The following is an 18,348-nucleotide window of genomic DNA, read 5'->3' on the forward strand; positions in this document are numbered from 1 at the left end:
TAGAGACAATCAGATTACTAATGGTGGATTACTCAAACATTTGTGAATGAAACAAAACACAATTCCTGTTATGTTTTTGAGGAGATAACATTATAACATGGCTTAACATGCATAACAGCTTAAAGCTCACAAGATTCAATTTTGTGTGATTGTGGACCTTTAAAAGATAGAAAAAAAAGTCACAATGTACAAATATATAAATAATTACTTTAACTTGTTTTTTACAGGACAGAGTGTACACGTGGAGTGGATTGCGTCTGGGACCGTCCAGCAGGGCACAGGTGAGACGGACTTTGGACCTGGTTTTTACTATAAAAGTTTGTTTTCACCCTGAGCCAACACAGAGGTGCCAAGACGAAGAAGAGGGACCGGCCCACACTGCACGGTAACGCAAAGATCTATTATACTGCAAATACCAGAGCTATTTTGTTGTAAATTTAACTGGATTTTTTTCTTTCTCCAGATTCAAAGATGAAGTTCCTTGTGGTTCTCGCTCTTATTTCTGGTGAGTGACTGTTCTGGATATTTTTGAGTAATTAATATCTCAGATAACTGAGATTATTGAGACAAAGTGGATACAAAAATCTTGTGTCAGCCTAATTTAGTTGAATTCAGATTCGTTTAACAATCTACAAGGAAAAAATTGTTGACAAATATACAGTCCTGAAGATGAAAAGCATTTCAGACCAGTGCAACTCAACAGTGACCTCTCGCTCCAGGTCTGGAAGTAAATTTTCTATTAATTTTTCCCATAGACTTTTTCAAAAATTTTAATATTAGGAGTTAAAAGACATGGCAGAGGCTAAACAAAATAACTAATATCCCAAAGCACATTTTAATTACTTAGCAGTTTATAAAGTTTCAGAAACAGTTTTAAATAAAATGAAAAGTCTTGTGGTCATTAATTAACACATAGTTGATTAACCCTGAACAAGCTTTTCAACTTTTTATGAGAAAAATAAAGGTGAAATTTAGTTTATTTAGAACTGGAGGGTGTGTGATCACTGTTGAGCTCAATAAGTAACAACTAGACATGCACAGTCAGAAAATAATAAATGTAATTATTGAGCTACTTTCATATTAAATACTTGATAGTAAAAAAAAGTAATTCTTGTTTCTTGTACAGTTTGCAATGCCAACGTCCTGTGGCACGAGCAGCCCAAGACCGGCGCGGACATGGTAAAGGAAGCCTTCTGGGACTACGTTGCCAAAGCGACGCAGATGGCCGAGGAGTCGCTGAAACAGATCCAGGACTCTGAGCTGGGACAGGAAGTCAAGTAAGAGACCATAAACATGCAGTTAGTTAAAGGTGCACTATGTAACTTTTCTGGTAGAGGGTCAGTCGCCTTGTTGAAATCAAAATATCTGTAATGTTCCACAGTTTGGTATGAAACAGTGGTGAAAGAAGTACTCAAGTCTGTTACTTAAGTAAAAGTACAAATACCAGAGCAAAGAAATACTCTAATAACAGTAAAAGTATCGTATGAAATAAATAAATAAAAATGAAATATACTTAAATAAAAATGTGCTCTAAAAAATACTTTTCAGTCTTGTTCAGAAATGTAGTGGAGTAGAAAGTACAGATACCTGCTCTTATGTACTTAAGTAAAGTACAGATACCTAAAATGTATACTTAAGTACAGTACTTTGCTGCATAGTTATGTTCCAACACTGGTATAAACTCATCTATCTTTAATTTATTCAGTTACAACATTTTATTGTCCAAAAAAATCTACTTTTAACAACTTTGCTCCATTGAGAGTCCTAAGCTTAATGCCAACCTGTGGAACATTTCAGGCAAACTAACAAATTTCCATGGAGAAAAGAAGTTTTTGAACCCTCCTCCTAAAGACTTACATACTTTAATCATTATTTTAACAGATTAAAATGGTTAAATAAGGTTAATTTATCATTTTGCTTAGACCACCTAAACATTAGAATATAAAAAATGTAAAATAGTGTAGAACTAGATCAGACTTCTTTAGTGGATTTTGCTGTTGAACTGTCACATTGCAGATTTGTTGACCTGGTTTATGGTCAACATCTCTGTAATTATTGGGTCTGTCCACGTGAAACAAAAACTGGCACAAAGTTCATCGTCTCTGTGAGCTCACATGAACTAAAGTCAAATGTTTTGAGTTATATAGGCCCCTCCCCCCATCTGAAAATATCATCAAAATCTTTACAGGTCCTGTATTTCACAAAATAGACTCTTGTGAGCTTTAAGCCATGTTACAATAACCTCCCTCAAAAACAAACCTGACACTTCACACATGTTTGAATAATCCTTTATTATTAGTCTGTCTAAATCTCCAAAGGTCAAAATGCTCTTATTTTAGTTTAAAAACACAGTGGAGCACTTCCTGTATTACCACATGTCATCAAAAGGTGGAGAGTTTTTTCTTTTAGAGAATAACTCAGCCTAAATATGCAAAGTTTGTGTGTTAAACATGTGTGAATGAAACAAACAAGAGTCATTTTTGTGTAATATAGGACCTTTAAAGAATTTGATGATATTTTCAGATGGGGGGAAGGGGCCTATTTAACTCAAGAGTTCACTGTTTGAACTTTTCCGCTGAATTTCTCATTATTTGGTGTCATAATAAACTTACGGCAGAGTCAGCTGACAGCAATCATGCTTATTTTTGCACCACTTTTGGAAGCATTTGTGGAAACATGATTTGATTTAGTTTATTTGTGCTCACAGAAATGTTGAACTTTGTGCCAGTTTTGTGAACTATTATTGATTGTTGATATTTTTGATGAGTAAAAACATGATAACATAGCTCAGAAAATAGCATAATATGAGATTTTTAACCTGAACACAACCTTTGTAATCAGCTCTAATCTTGTATTTTTTTATTCTTGTATGTTTTTTCCAGCACTAAACTCTCCCAAAGCACAGACACTGTCAACCAGTACGTCGTCGCGTTGAAAACCCAGGCTGGCCCTCTGTCCGAGAACCTGCTCACCCAGATCACCGAGCAGACCGAGAATCTGAAATCTCGCCTGGAGTCTGAACTCTCCGCCGTCAACACCAACCTCAAACCAGTGGCCGAGCAGTTCATCACCAACCTTCAAACCAAGATGGACGAACTGAAGAGAGACATCGCCCCCCTCGCCGATGCCATGGACCCCGAGACCCTGAAAACCGTCCTCATGCAGAAGAGCCAGGAGATGAAGACCAACCTGCAGGCTCAGATGGGACCCTACGCCGAGGAGATCAAGCAGAAGATGGAGCAGAGCATTGAGGAGTTCCAGACCAGTTTGATGCCACTGGCGCAGAATTTTGAAGTGCAGGTCAACCAGAAAGTCCAGGAGGTGCAGCAGACCCTGGCCCCATACGGAGAGGAGCTGAAGGCTAAAATAGAGGCCAATGCCCAAGACGTGAAGGCCCAGGTCATAGCGCTGTGGGAGGCGTTCACCAAGAGCATCACCCAGTAAAAACCCAACCACCACCACCTCCACTCTTCTGCTCCAGTTACCTTCTGCTATTTATTTCACCTGTACCAGAGTATTTTAGTAATAAAATGATGCCACTGTGAAGTTTTGGGTTTACTGTATTTATTTATTTATTTCATGAGTTATGCCATCCCCACACCAGTATTTTCAGAGATATTTTGCTTGTAAATTACTGGTAGGGTTAATAATTATAATAACAATATGTTCCCAGAGTCACATTTAAAGGGCCTATATTGCACTATTTATCTGTTATAATGTTGTTTCCTCATCAGAAACAGACCTGGAGTTGTGTTTTGTTTCATTCACACACGTTTAACACACAAACCCTGCATATTTAGGATGAATTCTTCTCTCAAATAGAAAACATACCACCTTGTTCCACCTTGTGATGTTATATGGTAAAACAGGAAGTGCTCCACTCTGTTTTGAAACTCCATACACCTCCACTAGAATCATTTGGACTAGAATGTTCCATGGTATGACATTAAACTGCTCTATATTACATTTATTCAATTACAGGTGCTTTTATAGCTCAAAAATACAGAGAAAAATAAGCTTTCTGACTGTGAGCGGGGTTGTCTCTCCACAGATATGACTTGTAACTTCTAGTTTTGTCTCCATGAAGATAGAAAGGTTCAATAGGTTTAATACCATCCTGTGAAACATTCCTGACAAAGCAATAACATCTCCATGGAGAAAAGCATTTGATGGACCGTCCACCAGAAAATATACATAATGCACCTTTAAGAATTTCAGCCCCCGCCATTGCCAATCTCTACTGAACTAAAGGTAGAAATGTAGCTGTTTATTTGCAGACTACTAGTTCATGACATCATAAGGTGGAACAGAGCATTTTAAGATTTAAAGATGCAGACAAACTAATAATAAAGGATTACTCAAATGTGAATGAAACAAAACACAACTTCAGGTCTGTTTTTAATGAAGTAACAATGATATAACCTTGCTTAAAGCTCACAGGGGTCAGTTTAATATAAGACCTTTAAATTGTTAATTATTCATTCCATAGTAGTAAGTTGCTATTGTAGCCACAGCTGCCCTGGGACAGACTGAAGAAAGTGAGGCTACTAATCATTTACACACACCACATTTATATTAGGTAATGTGGATGAAGTGTCTTGCCTAAGGACACAATGACAGTATTAGTGAAAGCAACGGTTCCCATCCAAGCACTACCCAGGACTCTCAAAGCTCAGGTTCACAGATTAGATGAGATCAGGCTCTGACAAATACACTCTCATTCTAATACCCAGTGTATTAGAACAGGTAGTTTAATTGTTAATCATCTTTAATTGTTTTGGTCCCTTTTGCATTCTACATCACTATGTTGTTGTTGTAGAAGTACTGACTCTCTACACTGTAAAATCTAACACTTGGGTTAACTTGCATTCATCTAGTTTACTTTACTTAAATGAATTTGTGGATCTTAATGATTGTGGTAAAGTAACAGCTACTTTCAGGGACAAAAAAGCATATTACTTGTCAGTTAGACTAAGATCAACTTGAATGAGACGAGTAACTTCAGCAGTGACATGTTATTGCCAAACGTCCAGCTCCATTTCCCAGTGTTCCGGTCCTCCTTTTGCTTCCTCCCTGTTTTTCCTTCCCAGGGTGTCTCTATATCCTCCCTCTGTCCATTCAGGCTTTGTTAGATTATACACCACTGGCCAAATTTTTATAACACCACACTTTTGTTACTGTTTACTATTTACTGTAAGTGTCCACCTTTGGGCAGACATAACAGCTGAACACACTCGTTGTTCTTTTTACAATAGAAATCAAATATTCTTCAGAAAGTTCTTCTCAAGTCTGTTGCAGAAGTTCCCATAAATGTGTGGCACTTGTAGGTTGCTTGGCTTTTACTCTTCTGTCCAGTTCATCCCAAACCAGCTCAATGGGGTTTAAGTCTGGAGACTGTGCTGGACACTCCATGTTTTTAAGTTTACCATCTTGTTCTTTTTTCCTGAGGTAGTTTTGACAGAGCTTGGACTTGTGTTTTGTTATCTTTAATCTTTTTTTTAACCTCTGTCTGTTCAGCAGTTATCTTTGTACCATTTCAAGCTCTTCATTGGACTTGCACGACTTGAATTACAATAAATAACTGGAAAAATTAGGGCGTTCTTAAACTTTTGACCGGTAGTGTAACTGTACTCCTTTTTTGTTTCTTCCAGCATTTTTTGAGACCTAAATGTGGGGGGCCTTGGTTGAGTTGACATGGAATGGATTATTTTATTGTTAGATGTGTTATGATGTGTTTTGATCTTAAGCTGAACAAAAGTTTTGCTACATTTTTTTTCAGAGACTAATAAATATTCAGATTCATATTGTGTACATGATGCAAATCTGAATGTCATTATTGTAGAATAGAACCTGTTTTTATTCTAACTTGTGTATATAAGTAACATTTACTTGCTCAATTCAAGGCAATTGGTTTCCATGGTTTTACTAAGTGAGATGAACTTACTCTTAAAGTAAATGTTACTACATACACATTTCATATTTGAAGAACTAGCTGATTATTTGACACAGCTTCACAATGTGAGTTCTATGAATGAAAACTAAAACACCCTTAACTTGATGTGCCTAATGAGATGAAAGAGGAATTTACTGAACACTTCACTGAGGAATCACTTGTAAGCTCATCTTTAGATTCCCAGTCCAATTAAGTCAGATTTTTCAAGGCAAATTGGTTTCCTAGATTTTTTCAAGTAAAGTCTACTTTTAGATTTTACAGTGTATGTATTATTTAGGTCATTTTCACGTGTCGAAGCAATTGTTAGACGGTTACTCCAGTTCACTTTGCCATCACCATATTTATCATATTGGCACTAACCTTTTAAAGATAAGAGTTAGATGCATTGAGCTCCATGTTTGCACTTTTAGTCAGTCAGCGCAAAATCAACAACAACACAATACACACCCTTCAACAGTAATTATCTTATACCACAATGCAGAAAGTGTAGGTGGAAACAAGACTTGGTGGGTTTGCAAAATGAATAATTTTGAGCAAATAAATATAATAATTAGTAGTTATAGATTTCTGCATTTGTCCCATCCTTAAAATGCCATTGGGTTTGGAGCAGTCAGGAGTTAAAAGTTAGTTAGGTTAGGAGCATATAAAAAAAAAAAAAAAAAAAAAGATTATATTGAGTACTTTACACAACAGAATCCAGGCCCTCCAAAGAAGTAAAAATTGCACGAGGAAAAATATAATCTAGATTTAAATAAAGGCCTTTTAACTATATTTTTCCTCGTGCGATTTTTACTTCTTGGAGTGCCTGAATTCTGTTGTGTTTAAAGTTTTGATCCTTTTTCCAAGAGCACCCACAACCTGCTCCCACTGATTGGAACACCTGCAGCAAATAGCCACATTTTTGTTTTTTCTGTACAGATTGTTGGTCTTAGACTATTGAGTACTTTTTTAAAATATATATAAAACCTATTGAGATGTACTATTGAAATTAAAATCACAAACTCACAGTTTAACCTCTCAAGTAAGACCATAATATAGTGATAAGTGATATTGCTTTTGTTAATTCTGCAGTTTGTTTGTGTTTTGTGTGATACCTGGTAGACAAGGGGTGTGCAAAAATATCGAAATATCATATTGTTTAATGTGATGACACAGTATCGATATTATGGGCAGTATGTTTTGGTAAATTTAACTCAATTATTTTGTTACAGCATTACAGTTTTGTTGTTTGTTTAGAGGAAGGAAACTCATTTCACATTAACTTTGCACAAGAAGTGGTTTAACAAAGACTTTTAGTATCATAGCCTTTATTTTTTATTGAACTGTATCGTATTGAATCAAAAGCTCACTGTATCAAGATATGTATCAAGGTACCTACCTACCTACCGTATCGGCAACTTCTTAATGATACCCAGCCCTATGGTGGATATTTTTAGCACTTTTAAAATAAATTGCCATGGCATCATCTAAATATCTTCTAAATACGCCAATAATACCCATCACTACTACATTGCACTACTGGGAATGTCTTGGGTTCCCACCAGAGGAGCTGGAGGAAGTATCCGAGGTGAGGGAAGCCTGGGGCCACGTCTCATTTCTCTTTCATTGCTTCCGTCTCCTTGATTTCTCTCCTTGATCCTCCATTTTTCAGCTGCCAATCAAATGTGTCATATGTAGTGGTGTCCCAAAGAAAATAATGGAAGGAAGGAATAAACATGAGGGTGGCTTCAGGAGGCAGACATCAGAGAAAATAATCAAACTTTATTGGTCTCAGTGAGGAGTTTATATCCTCTCTCCTCACTTTGTCTCCTCTGCAGAATCATGAAGAGGAATCAAGGAGAATGAAATGAGGAAAGAGAAATGAGACACGGCTGCCAGAGTCCCCGCTTAGACTGCTGCTCCCACGATCCTGGATAAGCGGAATAAAATAGATGGAATACTGGCTATTTTGTTTATTGTGAAGGAAATTGGGTCAGTTGCTTCCAGTTAAATTATGATTTGCAGCTCCAACCATAACACACTTTTACATAAGAAACAACATAAACCAGTTTTAGTAAGAAATGATTCTTTACTTGATTCCAATGTTTATATACATAGTTATTATATTCACGGTTTCACATGAATGTAACATAAAAAGGCAACAAAAACACAGATGAGATTGTGAAAAAGAGCATGGACCGTTCCTTACAGTAAACTTCAGTAAAATGAGTTCATTCACATCATGCCAAAAGACAGAAACTGGAAAATAAAAAATAAAATAAAAATAAAAACGTGACAGGCACCAAGCTCCGGTTTACAAGAGACTTTACAGGCAGTTGGTCAGGTTTAAATTAACTCTTATCATTTAGATCAGTGGCTTCAATATTTTCAGTGCTTGTAAGAAGTGTTGTAATCAAGGCCAATACCCATAAATATACATAGACAGAAGAGAGAGATATTTTTTCACTATAGAAATAAAATAAATAAAGTAAAAGGTAAGAGATAGACCAGTATTTTGGAGATAGACCAGTATTTTGTACTGTTACAACTTTGCTGAATGTATTTTCCATTTTTTTCCAGAGCATAGAGCTAGTGCGACTAAAACTAATGTAATATCTGTTAGACTGAGGTAGATGAGTGAACAGAAGAGGAAGACTTGTGTGTTGTCACAAAATTTTAAACTACACAATTTTTTCAGACAGTATAATGTAGTTTTCAATACAAAATAATACAGTTTATCTAATATTAACATGATCTTAAACTGACAAAGATCTAGATCAGGGATGTCCAAACTTTTTTTCATGAAGGGTTGCATGTCAAAACACAGATGAAGCAGAGGGGATTGAAGTCCATGGACAGTGCCATCATCAACAGCACACATTAAATATTTAATATGGGCTTTATCAAGGTAGATTTTCAGAAACTTGCAGTAAAACCCACTGTGTACAGGGTTCCCACTCTTTTTCATTGACAAAATTTCAATTTCCATGACTTTTTCATGACCTAAAGTGAATTTTCCATGACTTTACGGCACCTATATGTGTAGAATTGGTTTGGGATTATAGTTTTTTAACATTCAAAATACTGTCAGTGCATTTACTGTTGTCCCTTTTAAACAAAAGGTGCTTATGTCCGGAAATAATCATAATAGCCTAATGAGAACTTAACAGAACGTTGTAGTTGCATGAAAGAGATACTAAAATTCCATGACTTTTCCAGGCCTGGAAAATGAAATTTTCAATATCCATGACTTTTCCAGTATTTCCATGACCATGGGAACCCTGTGTATAAGGTTATATGGGCCAATTCAAATGGAAGTCTGAGGGCCGCTGTTGGTCCCTGGGCCATAGTTTGGACATGCCTGTTCTAGATCACTATAAAACTATTCAGAAAAAGACTAATATTGTCAGACACTTGTATGTTTGTACTTGTTCATCTGTGTACCTGGTTTAGATACAAGATTAGTATCAAGTTAGCATTTTATATCAATCTTTTGTCTATATTATAATTTTACATCTCTGCCCATGTGGTCCTGTCCACAGAGCACATTGCAAACATTATTAACCAACTCCACAATACACACTATATTTTTGCTTTTCAAACTCTAAAAGTGTTCCCTATATGATATAAATACCACTGGTACAGAGTCTTAACTCTAGTTATCATTTATTGTTGCCCATTAGGAGTATGAAAAAATATAAAAATATCTACATATCGTATCGTTTAATGTGATGATACAATATTGATATCGTGGGCTGCTGTATCGATATATCGCCAAGAGTATTTTTTGGTATAATTTACAGTTATCGTGCTTGTTTAGAGAAAAGAAACTCTTTTATATATAGCACATATGACATTTTCATTGTTTTGATGATTAAAATGTTTGTTTCATATTAACTTTGCTCAAGAAGTGGTTTAACAAGACTTTTAGTATCACAGAAATGATTTAGCCTTTATTTTTTTATTGAACTGTACTGAATCAATTTGAAATATATCGAATATTGAATCGAAAGCTCACTGTATCGAGATGTGTATCGTATCGTGGCCTATGTATCGGGGTTTGTATCATATCGGCAAATTCTTAATGATACCCAGCCCTGTTGTCCATATTCTGTACATGGACCAACCATAGTCAAATATGTATGCATAATAGTTTAATAGGGAATGCAGTTTGTACAGTATCCTTTTCACAAATATATTTTTAACAACATCTTCTACATTCTAGCTATATACATTTGTTAACTTCTGATTAGATGTTTGTCCTGCTATTTGAAGTCTAAATTACAGTATTAATTTACTTTTCCACTTTCATTTAACAGGTAATCTTTACAAAATACTGGCCCATCCCTCTTGGTCTGTTTTGTTTTACCTTGGTCTTGATTACACCACATTCACACATGAACCATGATCTCGTCTGCTGCAGAGGTCTGATGGACGGTTTTAGTCTGTCCGTTTTTTTCTATGAGGTCCTTGAAAGCACCGTTAACCAATGGTGACGCCGAATCCACACTGGAACTTGTTTTTACGGTGGTTCAGGAAGGAGCAGAGGACCAGAGAAAGAGGAAGAGGCAGCAGTTTCTTCTCTAGCGTAGCACCGACCACCCAGTTACTGTCTATGGAGCCTACGGACAAAGCATGGGTTACATTAATATTACTATATTAACTTTTATGCACTTCATTTCCAACTTGTTTGCTTTTAACGTCAAAAAGGTAATCATACAACACTTAAAAAAGATGCTTGTCTTCACCAAGATATTATTATATCTATATGATGCTGCAGGACACAAAGGAGAGACACTTTTGGCCCTTCCTCTCCTCAAATTGCTCTGACACAAATCTGCTGACTCTCCCTGACCAGTCCTGCTGTTAAACTGCACTGAGACCTTTGACTGGGACACAAAGGTCTTGCAACTGCAACAATTTGCTTCAGAAAAACTTGAATGGTGTTATGATTTGAATGACGGCATGTGCAGACATAACGGCCTCTCACTCTCCCAGTCGTTGTCTACGCATGGGATCAAGAGAAACATAATTCCAATTCCTTTGCAAGTCTAGTACATGTGAAGAAATTAACAATAAAGCTAACTTTGAACTTTGAAATAGAGATCTGCATGGGACAAAATTTTCAGTCCCGCTCCCACCCGCACCTGCAAAGAATTGTAATTCTCATTTCCGCTCTTGTCCATATCTGCGATATTTTGTCCCGCTCCCGCCCGCAAATCCAAACGGGGAAGCTGAATTGCCTAAAATTTGCGTGAGATTAAACCACGTCCGCAAATTCAGGCTGCTTAAAATGTTTTTATTAATGCCAAATAAAAAATCCAGCACAAATGATATATGATAGGCAAACATTATTCATTTGTATATTTTACTTTACACTCATATTTAGTTTGCGGGACTGCAGACTGCCGCTCCCGCCCGCGCCCGCAATGAGCTTTCAAAATGTGTCCCGCGCCGCACTGTTTTGCGTCGGAAGTGCAGGGCTCTACTTTGAAAATTGATTATTGATATTAATCTTCCACACTAGGGCATTAAACCCCATTTCTCCGTGGAGACAAGCAGATGAAATGTAAAAGTTATACAATATTTTCTAATCTAGTTACAGTGTTTCCTCATCACAAACAGACCTGGAGTTGTGTTTTGTTTCATTCACACATGTTTAAACACCCAAACATTGCATATTTTTTCTTTCATACTGAACACACTCTGGAATTGCCAATCTCTACTGAACAAAAGATAAAAGGGCGCGCTGTTAACTTGAAAACTACAGCTTCATGACATCACAAGGTGGAAAAGAGCATTGTGAGCTTTAGAGATGTAGCCAGACTAATAAAAAGGATTGTTCAAACGTGTGTGAATGAAACAGAACACAACTCCAGGTATGTTTTTGATGAGGTAACAACATTCTAACATGGCTGAAAGAGTCAATTCTGCATAACACAGGACCTTTAACATCTTATTTAATAGAAAATGTGGATGGATCAATAGTGCTGAAGAAAAAAAAAAGCCTAGTAACGTTTGTAAAAACATGAATCATTTTAGACAATACAACTAAAAGCGGCAAACCTTAAACCTGTGACCAACTTTTTAAGCAATCAAGTCATGTGTTTTATCCTATTATGACTTCTGTAACAGTGAGATAATGGTTTTATTAATACAATTGTGTAACTGAGCAATTTCATGATAAACACTTGTTAAATAAAACACACCTTTGAACTGCAGGTTGGCTTTAGGCACGTCAATCTGATATCCAAAAGAAACACTGGTGTCCTGCATCCGAGTGCTGGCTTCAAACTCCACTCCCACCTGCAGCTGCTCGCAAGAATAAAAACAAAACGTCAAAGCAGCAAGAAATAAGTGCATGGAATTTTGTTAGTAATTAAGTTATAGTTATGATTTTTTGTATATTTTCTGTTTTTTAAAAAGGTGCACTATGTAACACTTTGGTTTGGGAGTCCATCACCTGCTGGTTTCTATGGATACAGTATGCCATTGCTCATCTGGAATATTCCACAGTATGGCATTTAACAGTTCTAGTTTATATTTATTCAATTGCAGGTGGTTTTTCAGCTGAAAAATACCTAGAAAAACAGGCCTTCTGACCGTGAGCGGGGTTGCCTCTCCACAGATCTGGCCTGTAACTTGGTCTGGTTTGGTCTCCATGAAGATAGAAAGGTGTAATGCCATACTGTGAAACATTCTAGCAATAACATCTCCATGGAGAAAAGCATTTGATACCCAGTTACCCAAAGCACCTATGACTTTTGAGTTTTTTATTTATTTATTTTGTTAACACTTTATTTCAGGGTATTAACATCCAACTACCTGCAAATTAGTCTAGTTGTAAATGGTTAGTTTTTCATTAATTAGTATTTATTCAGCCCCTTTTATTATTAATGTCTAATTCCCCATAAGCTTATTCTACTATTAATTTGACATTTACAAACTTTCCAATTAATACAATCCTTATTACTGCTTATTAGTCTGATACTAGGCCATTTTTGTCAATAAATTATGATTCTAATAAGCTTTTGGTAATAAGCATGTTGTTACTGTGACTAGAAGCACAAGAAATATAGTTTTTACTTATTTGCACTTAATAGGAAAGTGTAAATGTCTAACTAATAGCAGAGTAAGCTTATGGGGAATTAGACATGAATAAATACTAATTAACACTAGTGACAAATTAGCCATCTACAACTATGCTAATTAGCAGGTAGTTAGATGTTTTTTAAAATTTTTATTTTTTTATTTATTTAATTCATAGAGTATAAAAAGACATCAACAGTGTCACAACATCAAACACACAAGAAATTATTGAAAAGGAGCAGAAAGAAGAGTAATCTTATGTTATCTGCCCCCTTTTCCTCACTGTTAATCACTTTAAAACAATTCAAAACAGTAAATTACAGTTCAGGCACAATTATTAATCAATTGCAAACAGAAATATTCACCATTATGCACAACAACACTTAGTTTCCTTTTTCATACATACACATTACATTCAATTTTATGTGTTTTTTAAATGCCATCATTGTATTTGTATTTGTTGCTCGTTCTGATCTCAAACAGTCTTTGAACATTTACAGGTAATATATTGCACTTTGCTTTATACATGTCATATATATTATGAGTCATATATAGTCATATACATGACTTTGAGGAGACTCAAGTCAACAATATACATTTTCCAACACTTTAAGTTGAGCAAATAATAGGTTCAATGGTTCTCTACAATGACTGTTGATAATTATCAAGGCTCTTATTTGTAAAATAAATAATGGCTGTAGGTAAGTTTTACATGTTGACCCCCAACGTTGACCCTCAAATAATAATAAGATGTTAATAAGTGTACCCAAAAATAAAGTGTTACCATTATTTTTACTGCTGTTTTAAGATTTTATGGTTTCATTTTTATATTGTTTTTTAATGTTTTAGGACTAGTATGATAACATTTTTAGCAATTATACTTTTGTTGTTTTCTTTTCATGACCTCTGGGCAGCACTTTGGAAACTGTTTTTAAATCATATGTACCAATGTACTTCCTGGCCTCGATTCTATGCCCTTTGTGTTTATTTAAAGGACGTGGGTGTGGCTGGCCAGGCAATATTTATTTTTTACCCAGTCCTAAAACAACTGTAAAATGCCACTTTTACAGCTGAAATAAAATTATATATGAATATTGCTTGTTTTATTACCATATCATATCAACATTACTGTAAAATTCAGCATTCTTACCTGGTCATTGGCTTTATGGTAATATGAGGCGTGTGCTCCAGCTCCACCAAGAGTCAGTGTAGCAATGTAGTTACTGCCTAAAACAGCAAGATGTGGGGTTTAATTTGCACAGTTTGTTTATAATTTCGTTTATTGGAGATTAAATTACTCTAAGTACCTGTGTATCTGCCGACCAGGGACATGACGGAGCCCTCCTCTCCAGGTCTGCGATGATAGACCAGCTCTCCGCCCAGGGCCAGAGACGGGGTGATGGACTGAAGATAATGAGCTACAACAAGACCTAAAACAAAGGGATTTATACTTATATACTTGTACTTTTATATTTTATTACTTATTTTTCTATTTTATTTTGACTTGTACATACACATTTACATAATTATATCTGATTTCACAACTGCCTCTTGCTCTTTTTTGCTACTTGTTAGAATTTATGATTAACATTTATATATTTTCTCTTTGTTATTATATTATATGGTGATCTGTGAGCTACTGTGTCCAAATAATTTCCCTTGTGGTTTAATAAAGTTTGTCTAAGTTTCTGGTGTTATGATTGGCAACAGCATGTAATGTGCTCTCCTGCCAAGTCAATCTTCAATAAATAAATCTAAAATCTAGATTAAAATGGTTAATAGTTTGGTATATTATTGTAAGTAAACTTCATTTATATAGAGCTTTCACAAAGAGTCGGCCAAACAGAGAGAAAAGGACAGTGCATTCCATAATTTTGGGCCACAGCCTGAAAGGACATGTTTTTAACTTGTTTTATGGAACTACCAGCAGGTTCTGACTATTGATGTTAAATAATTTCAGTATTTAAATAAAGTTTTCATTTAAATTTGTATTTCCTATGTAGTAATGCAGTTACTGTATTACGTTTTGGTTCAGGCATGTGTACAGTCATTTTTGATAATTGTTAAAAAGAACTTTCTGGCTAATTATTTAAATGATTTCACAGAGTTGGTATCTTACAACATAATATAAGTAGCAGATTTTATTTATTCTTGCCCAGTATGTTAAAAATATGTACATGAAAATAGAAGTAGCACTGACGTACCAGATCCCACAAGAACATCTGGATTTCCGAGAGTAACTGTTGCAGTGAAGTCGTCTCCTCTGTACTCTGCGTCTCCCTGCCAGTTTACAAACTTGTTCTGTTGTGTCTGAAGATTTAAATCAAATACAACTTTAGAAACCAAACAGTGGTATTATGAAGCATGCTACTAACTAATAGTAATGCTCAAGTCCATAGATCTTTACCTGAAATGCGAGTTTGGACCGTATCCTGCTACTGAGCTGGTGAATGATCTGAGCGTTAAGACTTCCAGTGTTATCCATGTCCCCCACCATCACAGGGAAAAACTAAAACAAGGTTAAGCAGTTAATTACAATTTTAAAACATAAGATTTATCACCACTCTATTTCACGTTAATGCAATATTTTGTTTCATTAAGTTGGCACAGGAGTATATCTAATGTCAATGTCAGTATAGCCAAATTAAAATTATTATAATTTTGCTTGGTGATCTCGTCTTCGCCTGCAGTTTGGCAACATCTAGTGAACATGGTGTTAAATGTAAATATTTCTATCAAGATTTGGAATAATTCTCACTCAGTGACGTTGTGTCTGTAAACCCATGTTTAGGAGCATAAAAGTTGGAATAAGCACTCAAAGAGTGACTTTAGAGATGAGATTTTTTTTTAAATTGTGAGTTAATCTCTTATGATAAATGTCTAAATCTCCTTGTCAAAGCCTGATTTCCTCAGATATCAGGAGTTGAACAAGGCGGAGCCTGGTTAGTACTTGGATGTCAGACTGCAGGGAATTCCAAGTGCCACAGTGGGGCGCCAGTGGCAAAAAAGTCTTTGTGTCATTAAGCAAGACATTTCACCCACATTTCCTTGTATAAATGTGGCGTGTGCTGTGGTGGTGTTTGTAGGGACCAATGGCAAAACTGGCAGCCTTGTTGCTACAATAGTAAGTTTACGAGTCTGGAATAAATACTAAATTGTAAAGTAACTTTGAGTGTCTAGAAAAGACTAATGCAGTATTACTAAATAGATAGAAAAGACTTACCTCTGCAGGACCTGTCTGCTTTAATCCGACGTACGTGGCCCCAAACCTGTAGCTTGAGTCTCCCATTGTACTGAGCATCACTGTGTGGCTCACCTGACGACAAGCAACACATAAGTCAAGTTAGAATCACTTCAACCAGTAAATAAATATTAATGAAATAAAAGGGTCAGACACTCCTAGTTTAAATTTACCTGAAAGTGATTACTGAGCCCTTTGTTGACAAGTAGCCTTACTCCCTCCATCTGCATCGGGAAAACCTCTGAAGACACAGGGAAAAACTTGTTACCATGGTTACTTCTATAACAGAGCTTCAGTGGGCAGTCAATCTGTGGTAAAACACCACCCAAAATACCAATAATGAGACATTCATAAGGAAGTGGCTTAAGTGTGTTCTTTTTCCTAACGACACAAACCACAGTGTGCAAAGCTGCACCAAACTGAGAACCATCGAGAGAGTGGTGAGGACTCTGGGGGAAATCATATGGACTTTCTTCCCACTTGGATGTTGGGCTACTGAATGTATGCCTACGATAGATGAATAAAGTATCTAACTATCCATCCATCTAACCATCTATGTGGTAGCCTAAAAATAACTTCACCTTTACATTTTCGATGACACTCCTCAAAGCCCCCTGGGTTTGGTAAAGAGCTCTCTGTCTCCTCTGGAGGGGCAGATGAGGGCAGAACAGAAGAGACTGGGGGCATCCCAAAGCCTGGAGGCACTGTGAGGCCTGGAGGAACAGCGCCCCCTGTGGCTGGGGGAGGCTGGGTCGGGGAGCTGGCCGCCAACACACTGCCCATTCTGAGAGAAGAGAAGAGAATAATGTCACAACATGGACCAAAAACAGACACAGGAAATTTAAAAATAAGAAAATATAAGCAACTTGTTAATTTATTCTTTTAAACAATTTGCCTGAACAAATGTGACTTTATTTACAATAGAAGAGACACTACATGAAGACAGAACAATTGTGAATATTACCATTTAATTACAAAAGAATACAAAAATAAAATGGTTAAAGTTCTTCATTTTGGGACTTTAAAGAAACAAAGAAATAGAAAAACAAAAACAAAAACAGCTGGTGTACACCCCTCCCCTCTGCCCTATTTCACAAAACTACATGGTACAGCTCATTAAACTATTAAAGTGACCATTTTAAACTGTTACTTTGCAACATATAGCAAAATGTTGATTGACTTTGAGGGAGGAAAATATTTATAGATCAAATTGGACCATCAACCATCTAATTAAAAAATGCCCCATCTCCAGCATTGAGGGGACAGTTTACATGTTCTTTTATCTTCACACAATGACGCAGAAATACAAATAAATGTATTATATCAAATCAATAATTAAGTATTCTGTAGTATTGTGGAGGCCATTTGAGCATCCACATTGTATATTCATATGTATAAGTCATTAAACATGAATCATCTTCTTCTACACAAACCCAACAGCAAAAGAAACAGGAGCATAATCCAAAATTATACTTTAACAAGGAGAGATTTTTGTAACCTGACAGGACACGTAGTCATAGTTATTAAGACAGAACAATCGATGAATGGATTTAACCTTTCACACACACAAGGTTCATTCATTCAAAGTGAAGTGTTTTATAAGGGCACATCCAAACTGACACAGCCAACAGTACATCCTCACCAAGAACATAGTGCATGATTAACCTTTTTAGGGCGTAAACGAGAGATTTGAGAGTTAAACTGATGCTTTGAATAAAATCTATTAAGATGGTTAGCGATTAGGTTAGCTTCTCTGGCTAATGACGCCCTGCTTCAGCTTGTTTTGACAGAAATGGTAACATATTACACGTTGAGGTTAATGCTAATGTCTTTCTCTATTTACTGACTCAAACTGGGAATATTATTACGGAAATTAAAAGGTCAATTTAATAAAAATCCGATGCTAATGCTAATGCACTCACGTTGTATTTCCAGAGGACGATGCAGCCGGAAGTTGAAAAAGGCAGCGGAAAAAAGACGTAACCCCTGAAGACCCGCCTACTTCATCTCAAAGCCTTCTGATTGGCTAAGGTGCTACAAGGCTCGTTACTGATTAGACAAAATGTTTGTCAATCAAATCGCCGGT

At 36.1% G+C, this 18,348-nt stretch overlaps 2 protein-coding genes across 2 annotated transcripts; one reads left to right on the forward strand and one right to left on the reverse strand.

Moving 5' to 3' along the window:
* Nucleotides 1-302: 302 nt before the first annotated feature.
* Nucleotides 303-3,546, forward strand: apoa4a (apolipoprotein A-IV a). Its single transcript, XM_020934353.2, has 4 exons — nt 303-385; nt 464-505; nt 1,127-1,277; nt 2,883-3,546. Exons 2-4 carry the CDS (start codon nt 472-474, stop codon nt 3,442-3,444), a joined length of 747 nt encoding a protein of 248 aa, XP_020790012.2. The 5' UTR covers nt 303-385; nt 464-471; the 3' UTR covers nt 3,445-3,546.
* Nucleotides 3,547-7,998: 4,452 nt separating this feature from the next.
* On the reverse strand, nt 7,999-18,224 carry tomm40l (translocase of outer mitochondrial membrane 40 homolog, like). The gene is made up of 10 exons (XM_020934418.2): nt 18,185-18,224; nt 16,844-17,046; nt 16,436-16,503; nt 16,245-16,337; nt 15,429-15,530; nt 15,226-15,331; nt 14,329-14,451; nt 14,172-14,248; nt 12,142-12,244; nt 7,999-10,554 (listed from the first exon to the last, which is right to left on the reverse strand). The coding sequence occupies exons 2-10, from the start codon at nt 17,043-17,045 to the stop codon at nt 10,415-10,417; spliced, it is 1,014 nt and encodes a 337-aa protein (XP_020790077.1). The 5' UTR covers nt 17,046; nt 18,185-18,224; the 3' UTR covers nt 7,999-10,414.
* Between the last annotated feature and the right edge of the window lie 124 nt (nt 18,225-18,348).

Source organism: Boleophthalmus pectinirostris, unplaced genomic scaffold (genome assembly GCF_026225935.1).
Source record: "Boleophthalmus pectinirostris isolate CB_2022bp ecotype Guang Dong unplaced genomic scaffold, ASM2622593v1 HiC_scaffold_21, whole genome shotgun sequence".
In the NCBI taxonomy this organism is placed as follows: domain Eukaryota; kingdom Metazoa; phylum Chordata; class Actinopteri; order Gobiiformes; family Gobiidae; genus Boleophthalmus; species Boleophthalmus pectinirostris.

Coding starts and splice junctions, on each gene's coding strand:
- apoa4a (XM_020934353.2), top strand. CDS start 472: ATGAAGTTCCTTGTGGTTCTCGCTCTTATTTCTG. Junction 506..1,126: donor GGTTCTCGCTCTTATTTCTG/GTGAGTGACTGT, acceptor TTTCTTGTACAG/TTTGCAATGCCAACGTCCTG. Junction 1,278..2,882: donor GAGCTGGGACAGGAAGTCAA/GTAAGAGACCAT, acceptor TGTTTTTTCCAG/CACTAAACTCTCCCAAAGCA.
- tomm40l (XM_020934418.2), bottom strand. CDS start 17,045: ATGGGCAGTGTGTTGGCGGCCAGCTCCCCGACCCAGCCTCCCCCAGCC. Junction 15,332..15,428: donor GGTCCAAACTCGCATTTCAG/GTAAAGATCTAT, acceptor TTAAATCTTCAG/ACACAACAGAACAAGTTTGT. Junction 14,249..14,328: donor CCTGGTCGGCAGATACACAG/GTACTTAGAGTA, acceptor TTGCTGTTTTAG/GCAGTAACTACATTGCTACA.